The following is a 14673-nucleotide window of genomic DNA, read 5'->3' as shown; positions in this document are numbered from 1 at the left end:
TAAGTATTTCATACTTGCTCAGTTGTCTGACAACAGAAACAAACAAATATGTAAATGAGAATAACCATAAGGTAAATTTGACTGTATTAAAACACGGTACAGGTGACCACAGAGAGCAGGAGACATTGATATAACCAATGATGAGGCACAGCTGTTGTCATTCAACTGTATGTTGTGTGATTTAGTCAGAGACCATCCTGACCATGGAATAATGATTTGGTCAGCTAAGGCTGTCTATCCCACTTCTTACTAGATGTTGGCTGTGAGAAGAAGAAGAGATTTAGCTGTTTTCAGATACAGTATTTTCCTCTAATTTGAATGGCGTAATGCAGATGTATTCAAATAATGTGTAGCATTGTGCAATGTGTGCTGGCATGATTATAGTAGGAAAAGTTTAAAATTTCCACTGTGTTGCAGTCTGATCACTACTATGTTGTGTATTGTAGAAAGCGTAAGCACTAGAAGCTTTAGCTTCTGCCTACACCTTTCCTATGTTTGCCTTTTGTTGTATGTGTTATTATTTATGGACTGAAATTAATCTTAATTTCAAAAACAGTAGGCTAAACGACATAGAAATGCTGGACACACTGAGTACTCTTGCATATCAAAACTACACTATAACTGAACTAATACAGGAGACAAATAGGAGTAATGTCGGTTTAACCACTGACAGCCATTCTAGGATTAAGTTCAGTACATGTTCAGTATATGTAGTTAATCCCACTGCATCATGCATCTTCCAACCGAGCCATAAAGATTTCTCATGTACAACTCTTTTCTCCTGAAAAGAACCAGGTCTCTGGGCTCCTCCCCCTTTTTTCCCCCCAATGATCCCTGTCTTACCCCCACATTGCAGCCCTTCCCCCCAAAGGCTTTATGTTTGATGTATTTTTAGAAACAGCCCCGGCACTGCTATATTTAGGCCTCTGAGAAGCATAGGAGGAGCTCAGAATAGCAGGCGAAGGGGGGAGGCATGTCTTTGGTAAAAAATGAGGGAGGCATCGACCGGAGGCTTTAAATAGGGCTGTGACGCCTTAAACAGCTTGAGCCAGTCGCCATGGGAACAGCAAGAGGAGGCACATAAGGGTTTTGATGCACCCATTTATTTAGCTATCTGGACATAAAAACACACACACACACACACACACACACACACACACACACACACACACACACACACACACACACACACACACACACACACAGGGATGTGCGTGTAGCTAGATGGCTGTAGCTATCTGGCTTCTCTAGCGAGTAACAATCACAAAGACACACACATACACACACACACACACACAGATCTTAGTACAAAATAGCCTTGAAAAGTGAAAGGCAATGTCATATAAATCAGATAAATACATTTATCTGTGCATGTGCATTTACTTGTGTGAATGTGAGTGTTTGAGGGACAGAAAGAGAACAACAGAGAGAGTTAGGACAAACGCAGAACATGTAACTGTACCTTCTATGGCGTGGAGGTGTGTACACGTGAGATATCCTACAACCCTTTGCTCCTGATGGGAGGTGCCCACGTGAACCTGCAGGGGGACCAGAGACAAACATGACTTAATACCACCCGTGTTCAAACAGCAACATTAAAGCCCACTTAACAAGTGTGGTTGTGTATGTAAAGTGTGTGATCATTAAAGAAAAGGTGAAACTTTATTCATCCCTGTGGGGAAACAGAGTCAATACAGCAGTAATTTCATTACAGCAATTTTGGGTGTGCTACATAACAGCAGTGGGGCTTCCTGGGAGAAAGAAAATGAATAAGAAATATATACCATATTAAAAACCTACAGAAGCACATTGCATTCACTGAAGAAAAAATTAAGTGAGAAATAATTATTTAGTGCAATTATGATGTCTGTATCTTGTAAGTATGTCATAATTACTTGATCCAAGGTAATGGTATAAATGGGAAATCAAGTCCACATAAAGTCTGTTATACTGGATATAATGTTCGTGTGGTGACTTCTACATATTTAAGTTTGTCTGGAAATGTTTGAAATGAATTTATATACACTCCTCTTTCTCTGCACTGATTGTGCTGTTAGCTGATCTGATTGCAGGCTGCTGCATGAAATTGCTGCAGTTGACTGATGTTGCTAAAAAAAGGCAAGATGCAGCGAGCATTGCTGGAAACCTGCTGTCTGCTGTGAGCTGTGTTGCCTCTACTGATCAGCATCCAACATCCAGATACAGTGTTTGCCTCCTGTGTATAGTTTCAGGCATATATGTGGGCTACAGAAATATATTTAACTCAACAGGACTAGGTCAAAACCTAGTATATAGCTTGACTGTGTATGATCAATGTGCAATTGAGGACATAGTTGAAACAGTTGTGGTATTGCTGTAAACAACTACTTTCAATGGAAAGTAGCTAAAGCCTGCTGGAAAAGTCGCTGAATGTTGCTCGATAATTTTATATGCAAATTAGAATATTATTGACATCATCGCGTCATTTTTGCATTCCGCATTTCCATGTTTTTGTTTCTGTTGTTAGACAACGGAACAAGTGTGAAATATTGACTGAAACGTGGCCCATTAAGACTACATGTTAACCAGCAATCACTTCCAAGCCATTTCTAAACTGCAGCTCTGCACTGCTAAAATCCTGATTTTGAAACCGTGACGTTGTCTGACAAAATCACCATACACATAAGTTAACAACAACAGCTGTGCTTCTATATCTTCTATATTTACTTGTGAAATGATCACTAGAGAGAAAGTTAAAAGCTCCTTTACATCTGTGTCAGCTGCCGTGCAGTCAAATGAATGATGCACATAGAAAGGTGTGTCTGGTGAGGGAAAGCCTGACCTCACGCTCGCGGGTGAATACTGGCGCCTCTTTCCTACGGAAAGTAGTAAAGGTTTGTCCAAATGTCGCTAGATTTGCTGCTAGGTGCTTTTTTTGAAAGAAAAAAAAAAAAAAAAGTTGAAGTAGTAAAAAAGTGCTGTATTTTTTCTGCCCTGCACTTTACAAAGATCAGTATCCACTATGGTCACTTAATTTGGATTTCCTGTTGATTGAGTTTGGTTTATTTAGGCAATCTTATTTTTTTTTTATCCCTTGCAATGTTTACCATCACTGATAATGCTAACTACCTACTTCTTCTCCTCTGGATGAAATATAAAGCACATCACTTTTTAGTCATGCTAGCACCATGGCTCTAGAGAGGGCAGTGTTGGTCAGTCTGTCAGTCCACCATGGATCATGATATAATTTAAAATGAATGATCACATGATCACTGTAAAATGAAGTGAAAGTGAAATTTTATACAGACATTCATAGTTCCCAGGGAATGAATCTTGCTGACTTTGGTGACCTCCTGACTTGTCCCTTAGTGCCTTCATAAAGTTGATATTTTTGGTTTTTAGTGAAATAATAACAGTACTGGATGGATTACCAATTTGGTACACAAATGTATGTTATCCTCAGGATAAATTGTAATATTTATAATTAGTGATAATTATTAAATGTTAGAATGCTCACATACTAAACTAAGATAGTAAACATGGTAGAAATTTTACCGTATCAACATTTGTGTGTTAACATTGTAATTGTGTGCATGATAGCATGCTTATTTAGCATTTAGCTCAAATGTACAGCAATGCCTAGGTACAGCCTCACAGAGCTGCTAACAAGGCTAGTTGACTCTTAGTTTTGTTGCACGTTACAGGATTTAAACCAGTAAAAAGTTAGACACTTGGGGATAAAAAATGGTGTTGATTATTATTTGAAAGAAGTTTGAGCCCATCCCTGCATTACCAATGGTCTGCCAGGGTCCCATGGGCATGGAACTTTTTTTATTAGCAGAACAAAAAGTCAGCTATTGATCACTGTAAACAAAAGACAAAATTTAGGTACAGGGCTTCTACACCACAACCAATGATATTTTCAGTGTAAGTTTCTTCATATAATGCTCCATCCAAATACTCAAAGATTATTTGAAGTGTGTATTTAGGTTGCAGTGAGTTTAAACCTTTGGGAAAAAAGTAGTCTTCTCAACAAAACTAAGTAAAATGAAGGAGTACATGAAAAAGTATAAATTGAAAAGCCAAATAGCCAAATACAAATGGGTTAGAAAGGTTCTCTACAAGAAGAGACTAACTCAATCAGCATGATCTAAACATGGAGCTAAAGATTATTTTCTTTATCACGTCCTCATACACTTTATATATTTTTCAAGACCTCTTCCCGACCTGAATTTCTCCATTCCCCAAGCAGCAGAGCTGCAAAGCTGCAATAAATTCATCATCACTCAAGATTTAATCAGACACCTTTAGCATCAGTGTTGAGAGGTCCTTCAGCAACAGAGAACCAAGACATGGAGCGAGGCAGAATCTGAGAGTTCTGGCGGTGGGTGGATGCAGACTGATGAGGAGGAGGAGGCATAAAGGGTTGCGGAGAAAGGGAGATAGTGATTGTGGGGTGGTTAGTTTGAAGTGGGAGGGTGTCAGGGAGTAGTAGATCTATAACATGGCAGAATACACCCTGTTAGAGGCCAGCTTAGAGAAAGCCATGATCAGAGGTAAACTGTTCCTGATATAGCTCCATCCTTATAATAGGGGAGGGATTTCTGCAAAGCTATAGGGTTAGCGATCAATATATGACTTAATCTGAGTAACAAACCACACTGCTTCATTTTTATATGTACTGTACTTACAGTATATACAATAGACTAATACCAGCACTGACACAACAGTAATTAAACACGGTGTTTATCCAATTAATGAAAGCTTTTACATTTGCTGTTCTAAAAGCTTGCCGTCTGGCAAGGACAAGAATAATCCTCCGACAAACAGGAAAATAGTATTTTTATTTTATTTATTTTTGTATGAGAACAGCTGGCCTTTTTGTGTGGAGTTTGCTTATTCTCCCTGTGCCAGCATGGGTGTTCCAAAGCCATGCAAGTTAAGTGAAGTTGCTCTTAATTTCTTTTCGTTGTCTCTATTTAGCATGTTTAGCTCTGTGATAGAAAAGAGACCTAGCCAACGTATACCCAGCCTGCGACCATGAACAGAAAAAGATGGTGTAGATAATGGATGAATAGATGTATGGAGGTGAAGAACAGGGTAGTAACTATGAGTAAAAAGAGCCACTAATGCTGAACAGAGAAAAAGCTAAAACTTCATCAAGACAAAGTCCAAGGAGAAAGACATGACAGTTCTAGTCTGGTTGATCGGCAGGTGCTCTCTGGTAAATGCAGTATAGCAGAACACAATATTGAGGACCAGAAACAGAAGATAACAGGCAAAACAAAAAACAACTTAACTATTATACCCTTTACTACTATAGAATCATATAATTATACGATTTCATTTTTGACACTTAGGGATTGGCTGTGATAGTGTGTGATACTGTGATAGCCATAATTTCTACCAGTTATGATAACATCATTTTTAATCATCGTTTTTATATCTGGGATCTCGGTGACTCCAGTAGCCACAACTTTACCATGGAGTCCAATAGGTCAAGCAGAGTGAGTGGTCAGACAACCAGACAGGTTTGAAACAAATGCCCAATTGAATTTAACTATCCAAACCATATGAAGGAAAAGCAATGCAAATGCATCCCAGATGTCTATCGCATTCACTCACTTCCTTGTAAAACTCTAAGTCTGCACAATTATGGCAAGCATGGTGGGTTAAAACTGAAGCACAAAGTAATAAGATTTGATTTGATGAAAGTTTGAAGCTGCATTAACTGACTCTTTACATACTTGGGGGCAGCAAAAGAATCTGGAAACACACTGTATAACATATTGTCACTTTATAATCATATTGTCATCCTGCTCGAGTTTGCAAAAAAAACAAAACAAAAAAACAGAAGGACATTAGCATTCATCAAATCTCCACGAGTCCTCAGGGAAATATTTAGCTCTCTAGCAGCAAATTTCACTGCTATGTTCACTACTTAAGTGCTATCTTTGCTAGGGATTATCAGTTCCAAAAACTGTAATTGTAAAAAAAATATCACACTGTGTTCATAAACTGTCAAAACCCTGACACAATCAAGAAATTATGAGAAAGTCAATAACCGCAAATACCATTTTAGGCCCCCCCAAAAATGATGCCCCCCAAAACATTAGCACACACAGCAGTGTGCCAAATATGCACATCAACATTCACACACTCTCCTCCCTACAGTGCTGAGAAAAGGAGTAAGTGAGAGCTACTGCTCTCAGAGTCTCTCTGTGTGAATTTTACCACACCAATTTAACTCAAACAAAGGTAAGTTAGCAATAAATGTATTGTATGCAAAACCTTGATTCAATGATGAGAGCATGTCTGTTATCATCATGTTCGCCAAAGGTAAAGTTCCTCGTTAAACAGATTTCACAAGACGTGATTTGGAAAGGCCCCCCGTTTTTTTTACTGAGCTTAGAATTTAGTTAATATTAAACAGCAAACAGGGGCACATCATAGAATCCAGTGTTTTTTGAGAGGAGCTTTGGGTTGAAACATGTTTTAGACAATGCACCTACAATAACGTGACAATTAGCCATGGTTGGTAGCCTGATGTTATAATTTGTTAGCATGCAGGTTGCACTAACATTAGCCATAATAGAAAAAGTAAATTCTAGCAGTTGCAAGATGGCTCATCTGTTACTTTACGTTTTCAGCTGATTTGCCCGTTTCCTTTGGCATAGCTGACACTCGACCTTTATGGGTTCATCTTTGCAAATTTTGGAGTTATTCCAGACGCTTGACTTTTTCGACATCTTGCTAGCATAGTTGCAACTTGTAATTCTGTCATGTGGTCACGTGTCACTGTCCCAGTGTCAGTGCTGGTAACCTGTGATGAGAGCTGTAACGCACAAAACTATCACTAAGATTAAATACCCTTGTCTGACAATAGCTAATAATAGTTAATGTTGATGCATAATGAATAATGTTGGATTGCTATTTCTTATTTTATGGGCTCTTTGGGATTTTTGTGGTGATGTATATATAATAATAATAAAAAACCCTGCAGCATTCGAATACTGATTTGGCTTACCATGGCAATGGTAAAAGTTTAGAAGTTTCGAGGCATTTGGGTCAGCCATAGTGCAAACCAAAAATGAAAAAGGAATTTTGAAAAACAGAGATATTTCCAGCTTTTTCAGCAAGAAAATGCTGAAGACTTGGCAGGAGGAAGATATCGGGAGAAACGGAAAAGGAGGAGAGAGTAGGCAGGAGAGACCAGGACAAATGGAAAAGGACAACGCCAGATGAGGAAACGATGAGTAAATGAGAGATAGAGAAGAGGGAAAAGAAGAAATGAATGTGAGGGATGAAGGCAGGAACAAAAGAGAATTAGAAAGAGGGACAGAGGCAGGGAGTGATGAAGAGACAGATGAAGACAGCGAGCCAGATGATGCAGCTCCACCTCGACCTCATGGTATGTTTTGTTCTCTGTTCATCAGTGACTCCAGTAACATACCATTTCACTCAGTTAAATAAAAATTTCTGTTGTTCATCTGTGATATAAAACATTAGGGTGAGATAAATAGCTATAAGATTTAATTTGTCTTTTTTTTAAATCAGTAATTACTGTATATCAGACTAAAGGTAAAATGAATATATGAATGCTATAGTTGGAAAAAAAATGATAAAGAATGCTGTAATAAGAGGCCAAACTAAAGAGACCATAGAGGCAAGAGGACTGTGCTGTCAAATTGACAAAAAGGTGCTAGGTGAAACAAAGTTTTTATCTGACATGCCCTAGTGACCGAAGAATAACCTAACCAAAGCGGCTGATCTTATTGAAACCCTCAGACATATCTTTGAAGAATATTGTAATGAGGACAGTTTCAATGAGCTACCATCATCAAACCAAAAAGAACCAAACACAAATCAAGCAGAGTACATGAAAATGTTGTCACATCTACACTTATAAACAAACTAGCAAACAGACAAAATGACTTTTGAAAGAAACCTAGCAAATGGTAAAGTAAACAACTCCAAAATTTTCTAGATCAACTACTGGTTTAACCTATCTGATCACTATGCAGACCCTTAAACTGTGAAGCTGTCTTCATATGGTCACAGCATGCCCACATTACAGTGATGAAACTGATGAGTAAAATGTTAAACCTGATCTGGTTGGTTAAAAAATGAAAACAAAGGTACAAGGTTGTAAAGAAACAGAACTTCCCTTTAAAATATGAAGGCTTAAGGTAGCTAAGTACTATGATTTTTATCTGCTCACTACTCCCTAGCTTCCCTCTCTCCTCCAGTAACTTATTTTACTGTGATTTAAAAGCATACCTGTTGTGTGACGCTTTCATTCAGTCAAATTAATGAGTAAAATTTAAGATCAATTCATGTCTACTAAAATGAAGAAAGAAATTAGCATTTTCCTCTCTGGTCAATTACCCATGGTGTTAAAGCACCGCACTAAAAGGACCATTAAGACAAATGGAAACTGACTGCCAATAATGGGATGGCAGTTTTGGCTTGGTATCTGTGCAAGCCCCCTAATGAAAAATCCTAAAAGCCACAATAAAAAATTGGCCTAATTATCCGGATTTTATTACCAAACATAAAGCTCATATTGTAGACTGAAGTACAGTAAATACACCTTACAGCAAAGGCCACACATTTCCCTCCAAAGATTTGAGGCACTAATTCAATTGCTCTTAATGGAATGAGAGTTTTGTGAGAATGGGTGTGCTAGAAAAGCAGAAAAGACTCGTTCAGATGGCACATTAACTTTTCTAATAATATTGTGAGACTGTATTGGTTTGCTGATACCACCTGACCAACCGTGTCTCCTCCTATAAAATTATGTTTACACTGATCGAACACTTTATTAGGAACACCATACTAACACTGAGTAGGGCCTCTCCTTGATCTCAAAATAGCCTGAGTTTTTCGTGGCATGGATTCTACAAGATGTTGGAAACATTCCTCTGAGATTCTTGTCTATGTGGACATATTTTAGATTTGTCAGCTGCACATTCATCCTGCCAATCTCCTGTTCTACCACATCCCAAAAGTGTTCTATTCAGATTCAGATTCAGATCTGGTGACTGGGGAGGTCACCAAAGCACACTGAACTCATGAAAACAGTTCGACGTGACTTTTGCTTTGTGACATGGTGCATTATCCTACTGGAAGTAGCCGTTAGAAAATGGTAAACTGTGGCAATAAAGGGATGGACACCGTCAGCAACAATACCCAGACAGGCTGTGGCATTCAAACTGCGATTGACTGGCATTAAGGGGCCCAAAGTGTGGCAAGAAAAAATTCCCCCCACCATTACACCACCACCACCAGCCTAGACTGTGGACACAAGGCAGGTTGGGTCCACGGATTCAAAAAGTTGTTGCCAAACCCTGACCCTACCATCTGCTACCTCAGCAGAAATCCAGATTAATCAGACCAGGCTACATTTTTCCAGTCTTCCACTGTCAATGTTTGGTGAGCCTGTGCCCACTGCAGCATCAGATTTCTGTTCTTGACTGACAGGGGTGGAACACAACGTGGTCTTCTGCTGTTTTAACCCATCCTCCTCAAGGTTGGATATCTTGTTCATTCTGAGATGCTTTCCTGCTCACCACCGTTAAAGTAGCCTTTCTGTCAGCTCCAACAAGTCTGACCATTGTCTTCTGACCTCTCTCATCAACCAGGTGTTTCTGTCAACAGAACTTTTTGGCTCTATTCTGAGTATAACAGACTAGACTAGAGACTACTGTGTATGAAAATCCCAGGAGATCAGCAGTTTCAGAAATACTCAAACCAGCCCCTCTGGCTCTAATAATTATGCTACGGACAAAATCAGTGAGATCACAATTTTTCCTCATTTTGATGTTTGATGTGAACATTAACTGAAGCTCCTGACCTGTATCTGCAGGATTTTATGCATAGCACTGCTACCACATGACTGGATAATTGCATGATTAAGCAGGTGTACAGGTGTTCCTAATAAAGTGTCCAGTGAGTGTATGTTTTGAAGGAAACATAATTGTTTTCTATTAATGTAATGAGGAACTGTTGTTAAATTGCACATAAAAACCACAGCTTGATGTATTTAAACTTTGTTTTTTGTATGGATTAAATAAACCAGATACAATGTGTTAATTGTCGAGCTTTAGAGATATTGGTAGGCTGATCATTTTACCTCGAGAGAGAGAGCCAGGCTAGCTACTTTGCTTAGCTTTGCATAAAGACTAAAAGCAGGGGAACGCTTTTAGTCTTTATGCAAAGCTAAGCCATCAATCTCCTGGTCAGAGCTTCATATTTCGCATGCAGACACAAGAGTGGTATTGATCTTCTTAGATAAAACTCAGCAAATAAGCTATTTACCAAAATGTTGAACTATTCTTTTAAGTACTAATATACCAACTTTACTTAAATCCATAAATGTTAGAGGGTTCATTCCCCCTCAGTCTGCTTTAACCACTATGTGATAAACTTGTTAAAGTAACATTAAAGCCCAAATTTGTTTCTGTTACAGGACTTTTATTCCTTCATTGGTTTTTATTTCTCAGTTTGAGTAAATCTCACCACAGGGCCTTTAAAATTTCATCTAATCATCTCATCCCCCCCCCCCCATCCCTCTGACTCTGTCCTCATTCTTTCCCTTTTATTGCTCCTTCTCTCACCCTCTTCCTTCCCCTCTGCTCTTCTCTCTATCTGCATACTACACTCTGTATTAATATTTCAGGGGCTTATCTGCTTCAGTAGTTGTGTGTGCATCCTGAAACTGACAAGAGGCCTGAGGGGATTCTAATGTGTTTGTGTATGTGTGTGAAAAGAGTGAACTGCCATTGTGTTCATATTGTTCATGGTCTATGCAGAGGATGAAGTTCAGACAATGCTTACTATCAGAGTTCTGTGTATTGACAAAGGAAAGCCTTAACTGTAAGTAATTTGTGCTGAAATGAACTGAAAGTGTATTTTTCACTTCTGCTTTGTGCACGTAAAAAACATTAAATGAAATTAACCGCAGATCTTAAAAAAACAGCAAAGCAACTCAGAATCCAGGATATGAGATGCTAAAACTTCTCAAGATTTCCTCTCATTACAGAGCTGTGAGAGGCGATTTCACACTGGAAGCCGACCAAACCTAGCTGAGTTCTAAAAGCTTGATTATGAAACCTCCAAGGGTGCTGTAACTAATTACCTTAACTTTACTATGAGATGATGGGTGAGCCAAGATTTCACCTTGCAATACTCACATGAGTTGGATCGCTTCACTTGAAAACCAAGCAGCTAAATTATCGTTATGACAGACAGGAAGCAGCAGGTTGACAGATGCGCTGTCCATAGACATTCTTATATGAAAGTCTTTTCACTGTTAGCATGGTAGCAGTATTATCTTTAAGAAATCCAGTGTAGTCAAGTGTGTTATGATGCTGCAAATCCTATGTGGTGCTACAGATCCTGCCTGTAGCTAGCTGGCATTCATTTTACTGCATCAGACAATTTGGAACTTAACTTGAAGAATGTTCCAGTCCAATGAATATCTCAATTTTTCTTCAATGTCATATCCATTTGAATTGATTTCCTGTTTATTACGCACTGCATGTAACAAAGCCGTTTTTAAGTCATTTGGGCCGGTTCAAATCAATTCTGAGACAAATTCAAGTCCAGTCTCAAGTCAACTGAGAATGTTTGTTGAATCTGGATTTACGTGAAACAAGTTCATATTAATTCTCAGGTCAGTTGAGAGAAGTCACAAGTCCAAGTCAAATCTCAAATCAGTTAAGTCACATCTTAAGTAAATTGAGAAAAGTTGTGAGACAGTCAAGAGAAGTTAATTTCAAGTCTCAAGTCAGTCGAGTTCAAATCAAACCACAAGTCAGCAAAGCCAAATCCATGATTAATCGAGACATGTCTATAGTTTGTTAATAGCAAGTCTGTCAATTCAAGTGAGTGGTCAGATCGAATTCAAGTCTCAAATCCTTATTTTTCTTCCTTACATCTGACCCAAGTTGAGTCTCAACTCTATAGCCCTAGTATATCATATAGTCATTATTAGAGAAGTGAGAAGAAATGGGTCATTTAGCTTGGGCCGTCATCCTGCAAAAACTGTATGAACACAACTAACTATGAGCCCTGGTTTCCACATTTTTATTATCAAAAGGACAAAAGCACTTTGGTGTAAATATAAAAGAGTAGATGGTCTGATAGAGCTAAACCATGCTGCTAGAAAGGAGACCTGTGTTGTGTACTGTTGCCTTTGATTGGGTTTTTGAGTACGTTTTGCATTGAAAGACAAGTTGAAATCCCTTTGGTACTGAACAGGAAAGCAATTTGTGTCTGTAAATTGAATTGACCTTGATAGTGAATAGAGGTCCTTTTGATCATTAATGGCCAGAGGTAGATTCGGGGAATTCTCCCATTGATTTCCATTCTATCCAATCTTGATTTGAGTTTGTCCTTGTTTTGCAGCCTAATCCGTAGTAATGCATTTGAATTTTGTACTTACACTCTCACACAGAAATACACACACAACTCTTCAACCATGCACTTAGTAGTTTGAAATAATTATAAGAGGGGATAAATGTCGAGACTGAAAAGCTTTAATTATGGAGCCAGCACTGGCACTCACTTTAGGGAAACATTTTTTAATTAATATTCTATCTCTGCCTCCCTCACCCTTTCTCCCTCTCTCTCTCTGTAGTGCATCACTTCTCCACAAGAGACAGTTCAGATTTATGTTGCTGATCTGCTAATGCTCTCCAGGTAAATAAACCCATGGGGAAATGATGAGAATCTGTTTGTACCTTGAGTTAGATTTGCTAGAGTCTGAATTCATATAAGAAGAACAGCATTTAAAATGCTTATGCCTGATATAAATCCTTCTGGAAAGAATAGCAGAAGATGGCTGCATGTAGATTTTTGGCATCACAGGCTCATTTGGAATAAAAGTCAGTTAAGTGTAATAATAAACGTAAATCATGTGTTAGACCCAAACTGAAATAAAGTAATATACAAAAAAAGTCACCCTCATCATAAAACACATCATAATTACTTGTCAATGTAATATATTGCCAGATAAATATATTACTTGTCAATGTAATATATTGCCAGAGAAATGAAAACATCCTCAAACCAACTCTTCTGCCAGACAAAAACGTCAAAATCTGATAGATTATGCAAAAACCTGAATAATGTTCAATGACTATACATTTGAAATGATCACTTTCAACATATCTGCCCCCCGGTAACTTTAGTATGATTAAGGTTGTGGAAAAGTTAAGGTTAAAGCATTTTTAAATAAAAAGGTGAACATTAATTGTAGGCAGCAAACTGCTGTCTCCAGCAGGAAAGTCAGATGTGTGACTAGCTCATTCACCACCCTGATCCTACACACCCGTTGCTTTGGCTTTACATTACTCTCTGCACTGGCACGGAACATTGGGATTGGACATAAAGCCGGAGGTGTGGAGTCATCCAATATGGACATAACTCCTACAGGGATACTAGGCTGCTTAGACTGATGTTTTAATGATAATTAAGTGGTTGATCCCTTGGGTCAAAATAATTTCTCTTTCCCACACAAATGTATGACAGCATCAGAAGACAATTTTGTAACACCTTTACAAGTCATCACATTCTTTAGTTCCAGTACAATTTGACATAATTCAAACACTTGGCGTTAGCAATCCATGGCATTTTTAATATAAACAAATGTTTATTTTGATTCACAAGGGTCATGAAATGGTTATTGCAACACCTGGGTCCAGAGTCATAAAACTCTGTGTAGATTCAAGACTAAAACTCTGCGTATAAAAAGGCAGAGATATGCATATGGCCTCTTGTCTTCAGATTTATACAGCTGTGCAATACACATGGTTCTGCCTTATAAATCACAGCCTTTGTGAAACTGTGCACATGTGCATAAGCATAGCCACAGGTAGCCATAAATAGATGTAAACATACCTTTAATCAACTGTTTGCCTATAAACACATCTGTCTGTTTCATCCATATAGAGGAAGTGCTGTTGTGAAGTTTTATGTGATTTCTGTGCCATCAATGTCAGAGCAAGACCACAACTTTTTTTTTTTTTTTTACATGTTTATGGGTATTTATAGTACCCATAGTATAAATGTATTACATATGCATGTGTAAACCTTTATGGGCAGGCATATCTCAGTGTCTGCAGTGTCAGCATTATCATCAAACTTAAAGAGACATTGGTTAAAATGAAATTTATGATGCACCTTAGGCATATTACAAAGTCATTGTGTTGTCTACCAAAAATATAAACTATGCTCAGTGAATCAACTTAAAGGAAAAATGTTACATGTTAGATGCTGTCTCTCAACTTATTTTTGATTTCAAATGTACCAATAACACTGTGTGGGAATTGGCATATCTGGCAAAGCACCATAATATGTTAATGCAATCTATATACATAAAGTTTCTTCGTGACTACCTACAGTATAAAACTTGTATTTATTTGCAGTTTACAGTACAGGCTTTAATGTACACATAGTACACATCTGGCTCCTAGAAAAATCGGGGGCACAGGAAGGTTGATGATTAAAGTATGTTTAAAATAAACAGAACAACTGAGTAATTAGCATGAACTTTGATAGCTATGGTTGAACAGACAAAGACATGAGCGTGTCCAACTGAAACTCAAAGTTTAAATATCTATGGGAAATGGTGTTACTGCACCATCCATAATGTTTTGACTGACAGATTATGTTAGGGAGGCGACATGG

The 14673-nt window shown here is 38.1% G+C and overlaps 1 protein-coding gene across 1 annotated transcript in view; it reads right to left on the bottom strand.

Annotated features, from left to right (window-relative positions):
* The window catches only part of smpd3 (sphingomyelin phosphodiesterase 3), a 35726-nt gene that overhangs the window by 9453 nt on the left and 11600 nt on the right, over window positions 1-14673 (bottom strand). Inside the window, exon 4 of the mRNA XM_040133638.1 lies at window positions 1463-1538. Within this exon, the coding sequence (XP_039989572.1) occupies window positions 1463-1538 (76 nt within the window). The remainder of the gene's footprint in view (window positions 1-1462; window positions 1539-14673) is intronic.

This window comes from Xiphias gladius, chromosome 8 (genome assembly GCF_016859285.1).
Source record: "Xiphias gladius isolate SHS-SW01 ecotype Sanya breed wild chromosome 8, ASM1685928v1, whole genome shotgun sequence".
Taxonomy (NCBI): domain Eukaryota; kingdom Metazoa; phylum Chordata; class Actinopteri; order Istiophoriformes; family Xiphiidae; genus Xiphias; species Xiphias gladius.
This window is presented reverse-complemented; position numbering and strand designations above follow the sequence as displayed.